This window comes from Diabrotica undecimpunctata, chromosome 5, assembly GCF_040954645.1.
Source record: "Diabrotica undecimpunctata isolate CICGRU chromosome 5, icDiaUnde3, whole genome shotgun sequence".
Taxonomy (NCBI): domain Eukaryota; kingdom Metazoa; phylum Arthropoda; class Insecta; order Coleoptera; family Chrysomelidae; genus Diabrotica; species Diabrotica undecimpunctata.
The window spans coordinates 106,349,378-106,369,314 of NC_092807.1; the positions used below are offsets into that span (position 1 = coordinate 106,349,378).

Here is a 19,937-nt window from a genome sequence, read left to right on the forward strand (position 1 = left end):
TAATATTAAATTCCGATCGCTTGAAAAGTAAAAATATTTAATTTCCTGTATGTTCAGTAATAATATTGGATTTTACTGTACCAAAGGCAAATAAAATGAATATAATATGTATATACAGGGCATGTTAGAAGAAGAGGGACGGAATATTTCGAATACTCGAAATTATTTGTCGACCTCAAATGTTCATCAAGGTCTCTATAAGTCTCTATTTTGCGTGTGAAAATTACACGAATCGTTTTGCGTGCAGTAGAATTAGAAAATACTTGCCAAGTTGCTGGTATGTCCAAATTTGAATAAAATACATCCAAGACTTTACTGTCTGCGGACACTGTATTAAATATAACCTTGAAACAAATTGACACTAAACCACTTTCGAGTTTTCAGCAAAACAAAAGGTTTAAACACGTGTAGTCCAGTAATTAATACCAAAGCTATTGAAAGTATGCAGTCCAGTAATTAGACCGAAGGTACTTTATCGTTTAACTAAAATACACCACAAAGTCCGAATTGAATTCCCGAAACACTTTTTTGTTACTTCTTTTTAGCAAACGATTTGTCCTATTCACTGTCTGATATTTTATTATCAGAGTCGTCATTATCTGAATTGTCTATCCGAATAATTAGAGGCCGGACCTCATCTATAACTCGCTCGGTTTGAAAAGACTGAACGATTATGTCTTCCGTATGTCTAATACAATTTTGTCATTGTTCTGCCTTTATTTGTTCTAGCGATTCTTTCCATAAACTAAGAACGCTAGCGTCATCTGTTGTTTTGGATGCATGTTTATCATAAAAATTTTTGGCTATACCCCAAATTAACTCAATTGCATTATAGTGGCAATGGTAGGGCGGAAGTGGAAGAACTTCATGGCCATATTTAAGAGCCATTTCATCAGTAACAAATTTCTTTTGAATTTTGTGCTCTCCACACCTTTGAAGTAAATCTACTTTTAAAAATATTTCACTGTGAGAAATTTTCTTTTCTGTCAACCACAACTTTATTTTTTCTTTTGTCCAGCTGCTTGAAGAAAATCTCTCTTCTACTCTTGAGTGGTAGGATGCATTATCCAACACTATTATGGACGGTCGCTCCAATTTTTTTAACACATTGTCTTCAAACCATTCTTCAAAAATATTTGCATCCATTTTTCCATGGTAGTCCCCTGTATTCTTTGTGGACGAAAAAATTAAACTAGCGTCAGGAATAAAACTCTCATCATTTTCAACATGAAGTATAATGTAGCGTTTACCATTACCGGAACGACTGGAAGAATAACATTTCGTGGTGAACTCTTGCAGGATGGTTTTGACATATTTCCCTTAGCGAAAATCCAAGTTTAATCTAAAAATACAACTTGCCTCGGACTATCAAACGTTTTATTGTTCATGTATTTTCTTAAAAAATGTCACCGTTTTGAAACAACGTTAGGAAGTCCACACAATACTTGTCTATTATTTGTCTTTTTATATCGAAAACCTAAATGTTTCAGCACTCTCCACTAACTAATTTGTTAAACTAACATCACACAGTTCCTTGTCTTTTATTTTTTGTAACACAGCACTAAATGTTACATGTTCTTTGGCTTTATACATATTATATATAATATATTACAATTTTGTTAGCGTCAGTTTTGTGCTGATTGATCCGCTGTTTCAATTACTGACCCGTTTGTCCAATATAACATTTCTGGCAATCTAAACACTGTAATTGATGTATAACATTACTATTATACAGCACTGCTATCCGATCTTTAATTTTAGAGAATATAGTTTTGCATTCAACGTTGCTGTATTCGGTAATTTTTATATTTGCGTAGTCCTTAAACAGGGAAGTGAGTTGGTTTGTTAAATGAGGAATATACAGTAGTTATTTATATTTAAGATCTTGTGGATATTGATCTAATTGTCCATCATAAAACCGTGTATTGAATATTAATTGTTTTATTACAGCTTCTAAATAACGGTTATTAAGAAACAATTGGAATAATTTGTTTTTACTCTTGTATAAAAATTGGTCGTCACTGATGGTCGTTTTATTTTTCATGACAAATACAGTATTAGTCTTTTGACTTTTAGGATGATTAGAAGCATCCTTTTTTCGTTTTTATCAATCCGTTCTGTATGTTCTTATTGTCTACTTTTCTTTTATTATTGGCAACAAGAGTCAGCAGTTTTCTTCGTTCAGTAGGATAAGGGCTGCTTTTTTGACTTTTTTGTTTTTCATGCCTGTTTCTTTCATGATTATTGATGCATCTTTTCTTTGTAGAAACTTCGGATATAACAATACCTCATCATCAGCCTCTCTCAATCCACTGCTGGACATAGGCCTCCCCTGTTTGTCTCCAAAGTGTTCTATCTTGCGCTTGCTGTATCCAGTTTTTTGTTGTCTTTCGTAAATCGTCTTGCCATCGTGTTGGTGGTCTTCTTCTGCTACGTTTATCGGCTCTTGGTCTCCATTCAACTAGTTTGCGAGTCCATCTTCCATCCTTCATTCTGGCAACGTGTCCAGTCCATTTCCATTTTAAGTTACAGCTTCTTTGAATGACGTCTATAACTTTGGTCCTAGCTCGTAGATCTTCGTTTCTAATCCTGTCTTGCAGAGTGGCCCCTATCATTGATCGTTCCATTATTCTCTGCGCTACTCTTAGTTTTGTGCGTTTTTCTTTGTGAGCGATAATGTAATAAATATATATATATATATATATATATATATATATATATATATATATATATATATATATATATATATATATTTATTTGTCTACCAGTTCTAGTTCTTCATTTTTTATTTAAGTTCGTCATATATTTTGTTTTTGTTATATTCATTTTTAAACCTATTTTATGACAGACTGTACTTTCAACATTTTCTTCAAAAGTTCTTCCAATATTTTCTTTATTTGTCCCAAATCGTCTGCAATTAGGACTATATCGTCTGCGTAGCTAAGGTGGTGTAGCACAATACGTCACTATTTTTAAAATATATTTTTTAACTATTTCCGGAATGGAAGTCGAAACATCAAACAGCAGGTATGAAATATAATATTCATTACAATTAATTAAGTCTTAATCTTATGTAAACATAATATTTAACTTAAACATGATAGTTTCAAAACCTTATTAACTTATTTACTTTTCCTTATAAAACTCGCAAGCGAGAGTTACCGTAAATTAGAAACTTTTTGAGAATTGATATCCTCTTAACCGATTTCCTCTTATATTTTCTTGCCTATATTTATCAGATCAAGCGTAGTAAATTTATTTAGTAGTGCCCATCTGAACAGTCTTATCATCTCGCTCGGCTCTTTTACCACCTCATTGGCTTTCTAGCAAATTACTTTATCTAAAAGTGAAAAATATCCGACATAACTTACTCCATAGCGTTCATAAAGCCAGAGACTCGTAATATTTAATTTTATTTACTCGTTCTGCCTTCATTAGATGGAATTTTAGGAAAATACAACGGTCTTCTAGACGGTAAAAATAAAATAACAAACATTCTGGATCTATATTTCATACTGAAGAGCTTATTTTAAATAGGGGATCAAGATTAATAGGTGCACTAGATACCAAATTATTTTAGACAGTTTATGCGGAGATGCTTATGAAGGCATTTCTCTTTTAACGGGATTGTCATTTAAACAGGGATAAATAGACCAGTCACAGTCGAAAACAAATTTCCCCAAACTCAATAACACACCTTTCAAATTTTTAATTGTACTGTAGATTAATATTAATTGCAATGAAAATATCATTCTGTCAGTAACTTAGGTATAACTCAAAACTATTTCAGTTCTTCTTTATTTGAGTGATTATGCATTTGTTGCTTGCTTCCAAAGTTAAAAAAAAACATGTTTTTTGTTTTAAACTTTTTTTTTGTGTTAACGTTCTAATTTCTGTTTTTAAATCTTATGTTTTAAATAAATCACTCTACTAAATAATAGATACCTTATTTAAAATCCAACTCTGTACTAAACTGTCGCGATCAGCTGTTCCGAACTACGTCGCTCCGCCGCCGTGATGCTGTGCTGGTGAATCCCCGAAACGAGAAAACCAATTGCAATGAGGAGCTATTGGCCTAGGGGAACCCCAACTATTTACTATTTATAAATTAAAATAATATATGGTTGAATGCTCGAATATATGAACTTTACAAATAAAAGGCAGATATCGAGCATAGTTTTTTAATAAATCTTGCCTAAGTACTTTCGCTTCACAGCATCTTCAGGGGTCTATGCCCTGTAAATCAACTGATCACGAATAAACTTTTTTATCAACCATCAACTTTTTTTCGAAGTTATCGTTTCGACCGTTGTTTGTTGCATAATTATAATTAGAATTTCTTATTCTTTCTTGTTTTTCTTGTACCCATGCGTTGCATAATATCTGCTCATTTTGGCTTCTTGCTTGATTCTCAGTAAAGAACACTTGATTTTGTTGAGCAATTCATGCCTCACTTAGTGTTGTCGTTTGAAAAACTTTTTCTATATTTCCGAACACATTATGGTCCGAAGGGGATCTATTTAAAAATCTAAAACTATAACTATCTATTTATCAAGGCAACTGATGAATAAACAGGAATATAGAAACGAACCTTTATTTGAAGTTAATTGTACTTGAGAAAGTATATAATAGAGTTTTCCACAGGTTCTGTGATGGGCGCTTAATAAGAAATGAGTTCCTGATAAATAATTTAAAGATAGTGAGATACACCTGGGTATTGGAGAGATAAATTTCATGTTAAAGTAGGTAACATAAACAGCGCTTCTATTCCCTTAAACTGTCTTAACATAAATTGCTGACTATTCCAAGAATGTATTAATAAAGCAATTCTATAAAGCTACATTAAATATTAAGTTATTAAAAGTTAGTAATATTAGTAAATGAGATGAATAGTACCTTACGTACCGACATTGTAGTAGCGCTGCAAGAATTTGCTCTCGGTCTGAACGTTTGCACGTTACTCCACTTCCTCCGGATCTGTGCTTGGACCTGTTAATATTAAATATTAATAATCAATACTAAAAACAAGACAGTATAAAATTTGTTCATGTGTGATAGAACAGTTTGGTAACACCTTTTTGTTACCAAAAATAAACGGTACCCCCAGTTAAGATAGGCAAAAATCTTTCACTCCCAGAATTAATTTTTTCCATTTTTTCACATTCTATATTATTAAAAAATAAAATTCTGCTTAATTTTAACCCGTTACCAACCCTTTCCCTACCTCACGGTCAAAACCGACATTTTTTCGTTATTTTTATAGGCGGGAGGCAATCAATTTAAAAATGTCAAAAAAATCACACGCATAGTTGAGACTTTTTTAACAAAACATTTCTATTTTTATGGACCCCTAGATTGGGTGTACATGGCACCTAAAAACCTAAACCTAAAATAGCATTTTTTTTCAAAACAAGCGTATAACTTTTTTTTTGTAGATGGCTGCAGGTCTTTTTTTTTTGCTTATTTTATCAAAAAATATATTTAAAATTTTTTCCAAACTTTTCTGTAAGGTGTGCTACATTTAAAACCTAAACAACTGTTTTTCAAGTTTGGATTTGAAGTAACTGAGTCCATCAGCACATTCAAAAATTGGACAAAACACCTTTAAATCCCCAAAGAACTAGGTTTTTTGAATTCTCAAAAACACTTAAAAAACGAGTTTTTCGCGTGTTTTAAGAAATTTATAGTTTCTCTGAATATGGAAAATATATCGGCTCATATTATTTTATAAACATTTTTAAAACATGCTGTTTAATGATGTAGAAAGTTAAAAAAATTGCGTACTTTTTTTGCTTATTTCGCTGGCCCATGTTTATAATCACACAAAACGAAATACAATAAAAAAAAATGAATTCTGGTTGTGAGGAAATGTTGCCTATCTTACCCGGAGGGTTTGTGTATGTTTTCCCATTTTTTTGTCTTTCCAGTTCAATTCTTACAGGCTTCTAGAATTCATGGCTTTAGTTACACCCTACTTCTAATTGGTCTTTGACCTTTAACATATTGTGTCGATTGCCAGTTTATTATTTACTTTGGGAGTCTTGCTCCTAACATGCAACGTGTGTTCATATCCAACCAATTGTTTTTTCTTGATATTCTCGATAATATTTCCTTCAATATGCTTCATTTATTTAGTAATCTCATTTCTAATTCTAGTTTTTTTTTAAATCATAAATAATCTTGTAATTGCTTCTATTATTGCAGTTCCTAATGTTTTTTATATTTCTCTTCTTCTGCGAGTGTCATGTGCTTGGCCGCACATTTGCAGTTGTCTATTATGTGTATGTGATGAGTAAATATGTAATTACAAGAGAAAGCTTCTACTAGAATACCTCCAGAGCACAGTAAATGAACTTCCATAGAATGAAAATATGTTCATTATGGGTGATGTTAACGCCCGTGTTGGCGATGGCGTAGTACCAGGGATAAAAAACGAAGTAACGAGAATGTCAAAAACGAAAACAGTGACCTTCTACGGACTTTTGTAACAAACATGAATTACGAATTAGTAATACCTTTTTCCGTCACAAAAAACAAGGCAAATATACCTTTACAAATGCCAGAGGAGACAGATTTATGATCCCTTATATTCTTTCAAATAGAAAGGAATTTCCTTCTTAAAATATAGATATTAATGTAACGGTACTAACATCGGCAGGATAGGAAGCAATCATAAGCTGGTATTGTGCAAAATCTTATTGAAAACACATAGGGGAAAGTAGCCGAAATTGTACCGGCTTTTATGAGGAAGCCAGAGCACTGTTATGTCGTTTAGTGGAACTAGTTACTACCTAGAGTTAAGTGCTGAAGTTTTACGACTTTCACATTTGTCGATTTTGTTTTATCGAGTTTTTTGTATTTCATAGTGTTTCAGTCTAGTTTTCTAATTCCACACTTAAGGTTACAGCATTTGTAAAGGTATGTGCACACCATTTTAATCCATAAATACAAAGAGAGCATGTATTTAGGTGTATAAAACTGAGTTGTTTCCCTTTGCCGGACTATTTTTAGGTTAGGAATCGTAGTTTATTTACATAAAGTGCAAGTTTCCCATATTGTACCACGCCGAGTTGCCTATATTGTACCGATCAAATTTTAGTTACCATTGGGCATTTAAGATTTACTTATTTTCAAAAATAAATAAATAAATAAATAAATAACACACCCCGTTCTTGTGTTTTAGATGCCCAAAAAAAAATATGGGACTTGTAATGTGAACGACATGAGCCGGGCTCTTCAAACATTTCGTAATGGAGACATGGGGTTAAATGAATGCTGCAGGCAGAATGAAGTCCCTAAACCTACCTTGCTCCATCAACTCAAGGAGACCAATGTCAAGGCAAATTAAGAAACGATAGCTTTTAGCCGAGGAAGTGTGTTACCAACAGCAGTGGGCAATGAGCCAGTTGATAATATTTTAAAACTGGAGACGTTGATGTTTGGCCTCACGATCAATGATGATCGACGGCTTCCATTTCAAATCATCGAGAGAAATCAAGTATCACATAATTTTAATAAAGAATCCCAAATGGCAGGAAAAAAGTGGTTTTATGCTTTCAAAGCTCGTCATCAGGACATAATCTCACTGAGAGAACCTCAAGCAACGTCCATGATGTCCGCAAAAGGATTTATTAAAAGGAATGTTTACGTCCTTTTTGACCTCCTGGAAAAAATGTTGACGAGGTTAACATAATATGTAATATGTATAACGTTGACGATACTGGTATTAGCACTGTGCAGAGCAAATGCCAAAAGGTCCTCGCACAAAAAGCTAAAAGGGAAGTTGGGTCAATGTCCAGTGCAGAACGTGGAGTCAACACGATAGTTGTTTGCTGTGCGAGTCCTTAAGGATTTACGTTTCACCTATTCTTATATTTAATGTAAATGTAAATATAGTATTCGAATGAACAATGATTTGCAGGGTTAGTGCTCCACCAGGGAGTATGGTTAAGATATCAGAATCAAACGACATGACTAGTGATCTCTTTGTAAAATGGCTCCAGCATTTTATTGATTCTGTAAACCAAACAGTAGAAAAAAAAGTTCTATTGGTACTGGATGGGCATATAACGCACTCCAAGAATCTTGAAGCAATTTTATTTGCTACAGAGCACGGTGTAATAATGCTACAATTGCCTGGGCATACGAACCATCACGTGCAGCATTTAGATATATCATTCTTTAAGTATTTCAAAGGCTACTACACTCAACTAGTTGAAAAGTGGCTTCGTTCTAATTCCTGATTATGTGTTACACAACTTTACGGGGCTGGCTTGATTTCTGAAGCTTATAGGAGAGCAGCAAGCATTAAATTTGCAGTAAATGGTTTCCAAACTAGTGGAGTATGGTCTGTTGATCGCATTGTCATTAAAGATCATGACTTTTGTGCGGCTGAAAATTTAAATGACCATGAATGAGACCTAGTCCTAAAGAGAGTTTAGCTACGACTACTACACCCACTAGGCCTACTTAAAACACTCTTAAAGGAAGTCCAAAAGTTAACATTTCAATTGATTCATTTTCCCCGATACCGAAGCCTCATCTAAAATCCAAGAAGGGAACAGCACAAAAGGCAATGGTTTTGACGGAAAGTCCCTATACAAATGAATTAGAATTAGCTAAACAGCTACAGTTAACGCAGGAACAGATAAAACAAAAATAAAATTAAGAAAGGTTAAACCTAAATCGTCCAAGAAACTTGTGAGCACTCCAAAAATAAAACTAGAAGGTAAAAAAAAAGGGTAGAAGGTATCTGAAAAATGTTTAACAAAATCTTAATCCTAAAATATTGATTTTAATAATGTCCTACATAAAGGACAGATGTAGGTTGTTGATTTTTTAAATAAAAAATAATGTCCTTCTCATAGGACTCAGGCTACCTATATTACTGGTTGGTTCATTGAGAATCAGTAAACGTGCAATTTCGACGAATTTCCTTAAAAACGAGGCAGGTTTTATTAAGCCAGAACAGCGTGGTAAACACACTAATAGAAAAGTAGTTGATGTATTAAGAACGACATGAAGGCACATATTGATTCAATCAAAAAAGTGGAGAGCCACTACACAAGAGCTAATACCACAAGGCAGTTTATCGAAGGAGTTAAGTCAATAACGCAAATCTGTCGTGACTATGATAAGAAATGTAGACAACAAGGCAAACATTTTGGAAATCAGACGATGTTTTTACGTACTACCCAATCAAGAATATAACTTATTATTTTATCAGAAAAAGACTTGTCTTGAAGAGAGAAAGAAATGGATAAAACTAAATCGGCAGCAGATGTCATCGTAGCAACATATGATTTACAAGCAGCATTACCTACTCCTAAAAGAGAAGTTTCAACGTTTTACTACAAGTCGAAACTCTCTACGTACAATCTAACTGTATTTGACTTGAAGACAAAACAAGCTATTTGCAATGTCTGGCACGAGGGTGATGAACACAGAGGTGCCAATGAAATAGCTACATGTATTTTTCAATTTATTAAAGTGAGAACTATGACCGCAGAAGGAGATATAGAGTTTATTTTCTTCACCGACAACTGCTGCGGACAACAAAAAAACAAATTCTTGTCGAGCATGTACATGTACGCCATTACACAGTTGAATAATATTAAAAGCATCTCCCATAAATATTTGATTTCCGGGCACACTCCAAACGAGGGTGACTCGGTTCATTAAACTATTGAGGCGGAATTAGGAGGGCTCGCAAAACTGGACCCATTTATGTTCCGGCCCAGTACCGCCAGCTAATGAAAAGTGCGAAGAAAACCTCGCCATTGTACTGTGTAAAAGAATTCTCATACAATGATTTTATTGATTTCAAGGATTTGGTAGGAAAAATCGGCACTAATTTCAACAAAAATATTGGTTCTGATACCTTTTCATTCTTAGATATTAAAATAGTGAAAATTGTGTGAGAAAAACCTTATGAATTTCTTTATAAATTATCTTATTTGGATGAATTCAAGACTGTTGATATTTTCTCTGAACATAACCAGAAGAAGCGAAAATTGCGGAAGAATAATGACTACTTGACTAGTAGTACTGATAAAATTACTGCAATAAAAAACTGGTCAAAAAAGGCTTATGACAAACCAGTGGGAATATCTGCCAAAAAGAAAAAAGATTTGATGTCTCTAGTCTCTGACAGTCTAATTATTTCCACCTACCACAGTTTTTACAAAGACTTATTAATTAATCAAAACAGTAAAACGAAGAGCTCATACTGTTAGCTACTAAGATTGTGTAGTCGCCTAATTAAATACACACCATTTTTCTGATGCTTTGCCTTTTAAAATTCAAATTATAATTTAAAACACTTTTATTTTTTAATAAAACTATTAAACTATAGTCTACTTTTTATTTATCATTTCTATTCATACTGTTATTCTCTAAATGGGAGATTAGAATGAGTGGATATTTCATAATATTGAAATAATTTTGGCAACATTACTGGGACAATTCAAATTTTTTTCAATTAATTGCTAAGTACAAACTTGAGTGGTACCAAACGATTGCCAAAATGAACTGAAAAGCAATCTTTGATATCTACTGAAATAAAGAACATAGTTTTAGTCAAAAACGAATATAACCCAAACCATAAAATAGCTGTGCAAAATGCCAAAAACTTGCAACCCGATTTTTTCGAAACTCGTTTTTTTAAGTTGTCTCACTATTATCGCCGGACGGCGTTATGGAGTCGAGGAAAGCTGGGCAAAAATTAAAGCAAAAAACAGACTCAGCTAAAGAATCTGTGGGCAAAAGAAAGATAAAAAGTAAGTCTCTCCCAAAGCGAAAACTCCATGGTTCTGTACACAGGAGAAAGAAAAATGCAAGGAAAAGAAAATAGCTTACCTGAAGTATCTGACAAGCAAGATGCAACAAGCATGCGAAGATTGAAGAACAAGCACTTGTAAGAAGAATTAAAAACGAGCACTGGTAATGTATCTGAAAAGAACTGGAGCATGATTTTTATGGTTTACAAAAAGAAATATGACGCTTTATAAGAGGTCAGATGGAAAATGATGCATAGATTGCGACAGAGGTATCAATTTACCAAGTAATATCCCGAAACTTACAATTAAAATTTTGCAAGAACGAATAAATCAGCTTATAAACTTGCAAGGGGATGAGCAACAAGGTTTCCGTACGGGAAGATCATGTACAGATGCAATATTTGCCATACAACAAATTATAGAGAAAGTATTAAAATACAATAGAGCTGTATTCCCATGTTTAATTAACTTTAAGGAGGTATTTGACAGAGTAAGATTTAAAGATGTAATATATCTCTTGTATAATAAAGAGATCCCGGTGGATATTAATAAAAGGAGCCAAAATAGGAACCAACACAGGTAAAACATAAAGAGTTGTGGAAACAGCAGAAATGAAAGTACTCAGAAGAATCCCAGGAAACAAACTGAGAGACCGAACAGGCAGTAACGAGTTCAGAACAAAATGTAATATACAGGATATTAAAGAGTGAGTTGTTTTGTTCGTCTATTCTTCTATTATTTAATTAAGTAGAATATAAACATATCCAGTTAGTTTTTTTCATTTTTCTTGTATGATGTTTTGTGTTTTTATGTTTTTATAATGGTTTTACTAATCTCCATGAACTCTATAGGTTTGTTGCTCATTTTCCAGTAAATTTTCATCTTCTAATCATCATTAATTTTTCATAAATGATACTGTTATTTTATCCATAAATTTTTTTAATACATATTAAACGAAGGCGGTGAAACTACAAGATTAAACTTACCTCGCCATTGCAAAAGCAGAAAAGTATAGCCACCAACAGACCCTAAAACAAGAGAGTAATAATTATTAATCATTATTATAGAAAAGGTCTTTATTTCTTTTCAAGTTTATCTATTACATTAAACACATCGCTGCGCTGGTGCCAACGAAGAGTAGAACTCCACAGAACGTGGGAAAAAGTATAATTTTCAATAAATATGGCCAAGAATATTATTTGTAATTGTATGTCAATAAAAACTATAACCGTTAATACATCGACAATGAAAAGAGTTACTGTTTTAAGTCGGTGAAATTAATCATTTTTGTTGTTCTTCTTCTTTTTCTTTAAGTGCCATCTCTGCGACGAAGGTTGGCAATCATCATGGCTATTCTGTATTCTGAAACAATAAATAAATAATGCGTTCCGAGAATATAACAATCCTATAAATAAAATAAAGCGCTATCAAGTTTATTTTTAAAGATGTTACCACTAGTTGCCGACATGGGGTCTTGATCCAAATTGTTACAGATATTCTTCTTAAAGTGCCTATCCGTTCCGGATGTTGGCGATCATCACGGCTATCTTTACTTTATTTATTGCGGCGCGGAACAGTTCAGTGGTAGTCGTGTTATACCACTTTCGTAAATTTTGAAGCCAGGAAATGCGTCTTCTTCGTGGTCCTCTCTTACCATTTACTTTCCCTTGGAGAATCAGCTGGAGAAGGCCGTAACGTTCTTGATTTCTCATTACATGTCCTAGATATTCCAACTTTTTAGTTTTGACGGTCATGAGAATTTCACATTCTTTCCCCATTCTACGCAGGACCTCCACATTAGTAACTCTGTCAACCCAGGATATATCCTGGGTTTCAGATATTAAAGATTCTATTTGGCAAAAAGTTCACCCTTTACCTTGCAGTAGTTTGTTCCCTCTTTAATTTGTAACGATAACCTCCTTATATTAGTTATACTAGGAAACAATCGTAGACCTATGTATAGCACTGGAGGAAAGAATCGTAGACCTATGTAGAGTACTGGGCGAAAAAATCTGTGTCGAGCACTAGACGAAAGAACGAAAGCTTATATGTAACAGTGTATAAAATATTGGGTTCCCTGTCAAGCAGTGGACGTTCAATTAGTAAATAGAAGAAGGTAATATGAGATGAAAAACAGATTAGCTAAAGAAAAGAAGAAGACGAAAGAAAGGAAAAGAAAAAATAATTCGACTTATCAGTAAGCGTGATGTCACCCGAACACCTGAGCAGGTGCAAACATCAAAGGATGCCGCTTTTTCCCACGGTCGGTAAAATTTTCCCAGCCCCAAGTGCCGCAACATCTACGACATTCAATCTTTTGCATATCTTCTTTATTACATATTGTTATGATGTATTGTTTGTGTGAATGATGAGCAATGAGTATTTTTAATAATAATATATAGGGTTTTTATCGCGGTTCTCAAAGAATTAGTTTGTAAGTACTTTTTTAAATTATCTTTATTATATCTATTATGAAACACACATATATATCTAACCTAGCCAATGTAAATTTAAAATAAACTATCTTTAAATTGAAATTCTTATGAAACTAATTAAATTCTATAGACAATGTAAAATTTAAACAAACTATCTTCAAAATTGAAATTGTTATGACACTAACTAAATTATATTAACAAATTTTTGTACCTTTCTGTCACTGAATGCCTAAATGAACTGTTTTCCACTGTATAGATTATAATCACCACTCAATGTCTTCTTCGCAGCTTCGGTTATCCTTGTTTTTGTGAAATTACTTTTTCCAATTATCAGCTTCCACCAATTTAAGATATTTTTCTTCACCAGCATTTATAAACCACCAAGCAAACCAGCAAACAGCATTTATATTTCTTCTTCTTTTCAGTATACCAATATCCAATTACCAAATATATTATATAAATTTAATTTTCAATTAATACTTCTTGCATTATCCATCACCATTTATACATAACATAATTCTTAATCTTCAATAATATTTTCTTTATACTATTTTTTAATCTTGATTTAACTCATAACTGATTGACTAACTGAATGCCTTTCTTACTAAAAACTGCCATCTTGAATCCAAATCACGGGTATTTATATCTTTTCAATCTTCCAGAACCATCTGGTAAGAAATCATGTTCGATTTAGTTCTATTTCTTCTATATGGATGTTCTCGAAAAAGTATATGTTCGACCACAGACATAATCATTATTCCAGAATGTTCCAACATAAACAAAGGTCAAATTCTGCATTCTGGAGAATTCGTTAATTTTCTATTGATAATTTTGTTGACATTTAGGCTTTTCAGATCAGAATATACACTTAAATCATTAACTTAACATTCTAATTTAATAAACTACACATTTTATTATTATTTGTATATCTGGTTGCCTAGTCACATGGCTCACTTAAATATATTTACAACATTATAATTATATAAAAAAATAAGTTTTATATGCTAATTTCTTAAAAATGCCCTCACATAAATATATTTTTATAAAATTCTCTAGTATATAACTTAATAAAATAACCAAATAATATCTAATATTATCTAATGTGTAACTTATAAATTAATTTCTATAAACACCAATCATATCAATATTTTTATCACCAAATTTATTAAAAGCAATTATTAGATACCTGTATCAACGAGAGTCATGAGAAAATCGTTAGTTCCCTCGTCTATTTATGCGACTTCCTGCTTATCATTTCATCTTTTTTTCGAAGAACCGAAACGAGTACAAATAACTTATTTCTTGCGTTACACCATAAAAATCAACTTTACAGAAAATAATTACTTTTTCATATAAACTTCTTAACCATCATAGCTTTAATGCCGACCCTTGCACAAAAACTAAAATACTTTGTATATAACCGTTATTTCAACGTTTCGTGTCTATTGCAGCGTAAACTATTCCGCTGCATTGAATACTTCTTTAAGTGGTTTTGTACATAGTTACCATCTTCTCTTAATAAAAATCTAGTAAAAGCTAGATTTCATATATTCGAATAACTGTGCTTGATTTTCATGATAATAATTCAAACTATTTAGCTAGCTAACTATCTAGTTTACCACCTACCTATTTATGTTAATCATGTCCAAATTGAGCGACACAATGGTACCATTGAAATTGTGTAGCTGGTGTCGAGGTTTTTATGGTAAATTTGTCGTTTTAGCAAACATGAATATTTGCTGGTTACCTACTTTTAAACATGTTTACCAAAATTGTTATAGAGAAATAGGAACATGCCATTCTCAAATTAATTCTAACTAATTCTTATTAATTTCTAAATCCTTCTGTATTTTAGAATGCTCCTATTTATATCCATATAAAATTTGCATCGGGGGGGGGGTTTTGGTTGGTCACCAAATTTTTTTTATGATGTTACCTCTATTTTGAGTCCTTAAAATGTGTAAGTAACAGTGTCGGAATAGGGTCCTGTGGGACCCCCCCCCTCGGTGCGCCACTGCCTTGAGCTGCAACCAAACCACTCTCTCAGGTTCTTCAAAAAGGAAACGCGTCTTCTTCCTACGCTTCTCCTACCCTCTACTTTTCCTTGAATTATGAGTCTCAAGATGTTGTATCTTTCGTCTCTCATCACATGTCCAAGATATTGCAATTTCCTTTCTTTTATTGTATTTTCCATTTCCCTCTCTCTGCCTATTCGCCTTAACACTTCTGTATTCGTGACTCTATCTACCCATGGAATCCTTAACAATCTTCTAAATGTCCACATTTTAAACGCGTTAAGTCGATTTATTGTATTCCGGTTTATTGTCCATGATTTAGCTCCATAGTAGAGTACACTGTGTACGTAGCATTTAATTAGCCTTATTCTTAGGGCCAATGTCAGATCTTTGTTGCATAAAATCTTTTTCATTTTCACGAAGTTGGCACGTGCTTTTTCAATTCTGACTCGTATTTCTGCAGTATAATCATTATTTTCTGTGATTACATAGCTTTAATTAACTGTCAAGCAATTTAAACTTTCTATTAGTAATGAATACGTTTTTATGCCTTTTATTTATTCCATCGTGTTTATTATTGTTCACGTGAAAAGTAAAAAAAAATGGCTTTATTTACTTGAGATCATTGTTTGTCGTACCCCCTGTCGAGCCTGAACTAAATTACAGGTAAACAATCGGACGGTTGAGCCTGTTTATTCTATCTATACCGCCGTTATGTTCTGAATATCAAGTTGGTGAAGAATTCAAATTATACAGAATGTCCACAAATGTTCTTTATAAAATATTTCATGTTGATGCAAATATTTCTTCTGCCAGCTAACTGAAAATTAATTAGTTTTAATTTACAACACTATATATTCTTATTGACGATTTCTTCTATCGGTATTGGTAATCAGAGCCTGTTACATTCTATTTATGAGTTTTCTACATATTTTTCTTCATGTAGTAGAACGAGGGCTGCTCTTTTGATTTTCTGGGATGTGAATGTCTCTTTTTTTGATGGAAAAAGATAACAATTCACTATATTTCCGAATGTGTTAATTACAAATAACCCTGTTGCGTACAATAAGTGGATAGCGTCCTTTAATTTGACCCGATCAAATGCTTTCTTAAGGTACACTAAACATAGATATACCAGATTGTTGTATTTTAATGATTTCTCTTGCACATGTTTCATTATAAATTATTCGCCGGTGCGTGTGATCTTCTCGATCTAAAACTTTGTTGTTTTTCTGCTAGTGTTATATTTTCATTCAGTTTATTTGTTATTACTTTAGTTGTTAATTTTAGTGTTGTGTTTAATAAATTAATTCCTCTGTAATTTTCCGGGTCCGATTTGTCTCCCTTTTTTAAGAGAGGTTATAGGATGCTTGATCTCCATTCTTGAGGAATTCTGATTTGTTCTATTATTTTTTGGACTAGTTTTAGTAGTTGTTTGGTCAGATCTCGTTCTCCGTACTTTTTAGGAGTTTGTTCGGTATTCTGTTCTTTTCTGGTGATTTTCTATTTTTTATTTCCTTAATGCTTCCTTTACGCTTTGTTGCCGTCACCTTTGGTGTTGGTGGTTCATTATCGTCACCTTTAACAAATAGGGTCGAAAGAAATCTGCTCAAGTGTTCTTCTGAATGTTTTTCGTTTTTATTAGTTCGTTCATCTCTTTTCTTTGTCCTTTGATCATTCTCCATATTTCTTTATGTGTTCTGTAGAAGTCGTGTTTCATCTGTTTCGAGAAGCACTGCCAGTGTTCCCTTTTTATTTGTCTAACTAAAGTATTCGTTTCATTTCTGACTCGTTTATAGTGGTTGTATGCCTGTTGTGTTTTCTTTGTCCTTTGATCATTCTCCATATTTCTTTATGTGTTCTGTAGAAGTCGTGTTTCATCTGTTTCGAGAAGCACTGCCAGTGTTCCCTTTTTATTTGTCTAACTAAAGTATTCGTTTCATTTCTGACTCGTTTATAGTGGTTGTATGCCTGTTGTGTTTGTTCTGTTCTGTATTGTAAAAAAGGCTTTCTTCTTTTCTTTACATTTTGTCTTTACTTCTTAGTGTTTGTTACTTTCCTCTCTTCAAAAGATTCTGTTGCTGCGTTATTTAGGTTATTTTTTTTTCCGTTCTCCGTTTTCCGTTTTTTTTTCATCGATGTTATCGTTTTCTAATATTTCATTTCCAGCGATCTTCTCTGATATTCTTTTCCTGTATAAGTATTCCGTGGATTCCGTATTTAGTCCTTCAACTCTGACTTCTGTTTGTGTCGGCGCCACTGTCCTACGTGTGACGTATTTCATGATGGTTTTTATTTTACATAATACTAATAATAATGATTGACTCAGTAGATTGAAATGTTAGTTGGCAGTTCAGATTTATTTCCTAGGTAACGTAGTTATCCTACCGGACAAACAGTGTGACCTGTCGTCCTAGCCTTTTATATAAATAGATTTTTCTCTATATAGTTGACTGCAGAGTCCTTTGTGACACTGCTCGCCACTGCATTTGAAACCAGCTATACAAGTGTTACGCTCATTTTCAACATTAAAGGTCGCGGCATATTATCATGCACGTATAGTTTCCGGCACGTAGCGTTTTCAGTCCAGCAGTCAGACTGCGCGTTAACATTTTCATACATAGAACGTTTCAGTTTGGTTTGGTGAAGATATGATCCCGCTTTTCTCGATAAAAATTATGTGCAATGGCTCTTCTACTTAACGATGAAGAAAAAAAACTGTAGCAAAAAGAAGGTTTGAAGTACATCCAATGCTAAGAGAAAGGAAGAAGGAAGATGAATACTGGACTTTATACAAAGAATTAATTGATGACGATGAAAAATATTATGGATATTTTAGAATGAATAGGATTCAATTTGAATATGTTTTAAATTTAATTACACCTTCAGTTAAAAAACAAAATACTACATTTACCGAAGCTATACATATCAAACCAAAAAGTATTTTTAAAAAGAAGAGGTATCACTATCGTACAAAAGTCCTAATTGTTTATCACTTTCGTGATTAATTGTCACAAAGCAATAAAAACACATGCGTAAATGACAAAATAGCCTCGAAAATTATTTTTTTAAATCTCTCTCTTTCTCTCCAATGGCCCTACAGCCCATATCGGCCCTTGGCCTCCTCCAAATTATGCCTCAACCTTGTCGGTCCCGCGCCGATCTTCTTCAGGTTCTCACGTCTAGCAAATTTTCCGCTGCCACTTCATCCTTCCTTTTGGTCTTGCGCCCTGCATTTTACTATCTAGGGCTCTTTTCGGCAATCTTTCTGTCTCCATTCTTACTACATGACCAGCCCAGCGAAGTCACTGAAGTTTAACGAATTCTGAGATCGGTGTCTCTTTGAACAGTTGGTAGAGTTCATGGTTATACCTGGATCTTCATATTCCGTTTTCGTTAATAGGTCCAAATATCTTTCTTAGGACTTTTCTTTCGAAGACTTCCAGTTTTCTTTTTGTTTCTTCTGTCATCACCCATGTCTCGCATGCATAACATACTATTGGTCTGATAATAGTTTTGTATACCCTGATTTTCGATGTCCAATGTGTGTTTTTGGAGCGGAACACATGATCGAGTGAAAAATAAGCTTTCTGGTTCTTCTGTTCTATCCGTGTTTAATGCAACTCCTAAATATGTGAAACTTTCTACCGTTTCAATATGGTACTCTAATTCAACTGTGCGTCTGTTCCCCCTAGCTCTTGCCTGTGTTAACTTTTTTGTCTTTTAAATATTTATTTCTAGTCCGGTCTCTTTTGTCTTTGTTTTTAATTGTGAATATATTTCTGCCGCCTCTTCTGTTCTGCGAGACATGATGCTGATATCATCAGCATAGGCGGCATTCTGTATTGATTTATTTGTTAAGAGATTGTCTCTTTTTTTTTAAATACTCTGTATCAAAATCAAACAAATACCTAAATAAACAACAAGAGGAAAACGACGGACATCTAATTCAGATTATCCGTACCAACCGGTTACGACTCGTTACGTAGCCGTCGGCTACGTAACGTAAAATCAGTAAAATATTGTTTTCGAATATACTGAACAGAAACGTAAGGTGTCTGATACGATATGTTCCAGACAGTGTGAATTGTTCATATTATTTAAACCATTTAAATTATATTTTTCGGAAACTAAACGTTACGTGCTGGAAACACAACGTGCATGATAATATGCCACGACCTTTTGAACAATTCACACTGTCAGGAACATAGCGTTTCAGACACCTAACGTTTCCGTTCAGTATATGCGAAAACAATATTTTACTGATGCCAACGGCTACGTAACGAGTCGTAACAGGTTGGTACGGATAATGTGAATTAGATGTCCGTTGTTTTCCCCTCGTTGTTTATTTAGGTATTTGTTTGATTTTGACACAGAGTATTTGAAAAAATAATTTTCGAGGCTATTTTGTCATTTATGCATTGTGTTTTCATTGCTTTGTGACAATTAAACACGAAAATGATAAACAATTAGGACTTTTGCACGGAAGTGATACCTCTTCTTTTTTAAAAATACTCTTTGGTTTGATATGTATGGCTTCGTTAAATGTAGTATTTTGTTTATTAACTAAAAGTGTAATTAAATTTAAAATATATTTAAACTGAATCCTATTCATTCTAAAATGTCCATAATATTTTTCATCAATTAATTCTTTGTATAAAGTCCAGTATTCACCTTCCTTTTTCCTTTCTCTTAGTATTGGATGTACT

The 19,937-nt window shown here is 33.2% G+C and overlaps 1 protein-coding gene across 5 annotated transcripts in view; it reads right to left on the minus strand.

The window, feature by feature from the left end:
* The window catches only part of Dh31-R (Diuretic hormone 31 Receptor), a 666,929-nt gene that overhangs the window by 28,733 nt on the left and 618,259 nt on the right, over positions 1 to 19,937 (minus strand). For 3 of the 5 annotated variants that reach the window (XM_072532514.1, XM_072532513.1, XM_072532511.1), the window contains 2 exons: positions 11,765 to 11,806; positions 4,897 to 4,989 (listed from right to left, as the gene is read on the minus strand). In XM_072532514.1, the coding sequence (XP_072388615.1) occupies positions 4,897 to 4,989; positions 11,765 to 11,806 (135 nt within the window). The remainder of the gene's footprint in view (positions 1 to 4,896; positions 4,990 to 11,764; positions 11,807 to 19,937) is intronic. The other 2 variants (XM_072532515.1, XM_072532512.1) reach the window with 1 other exon arrangement.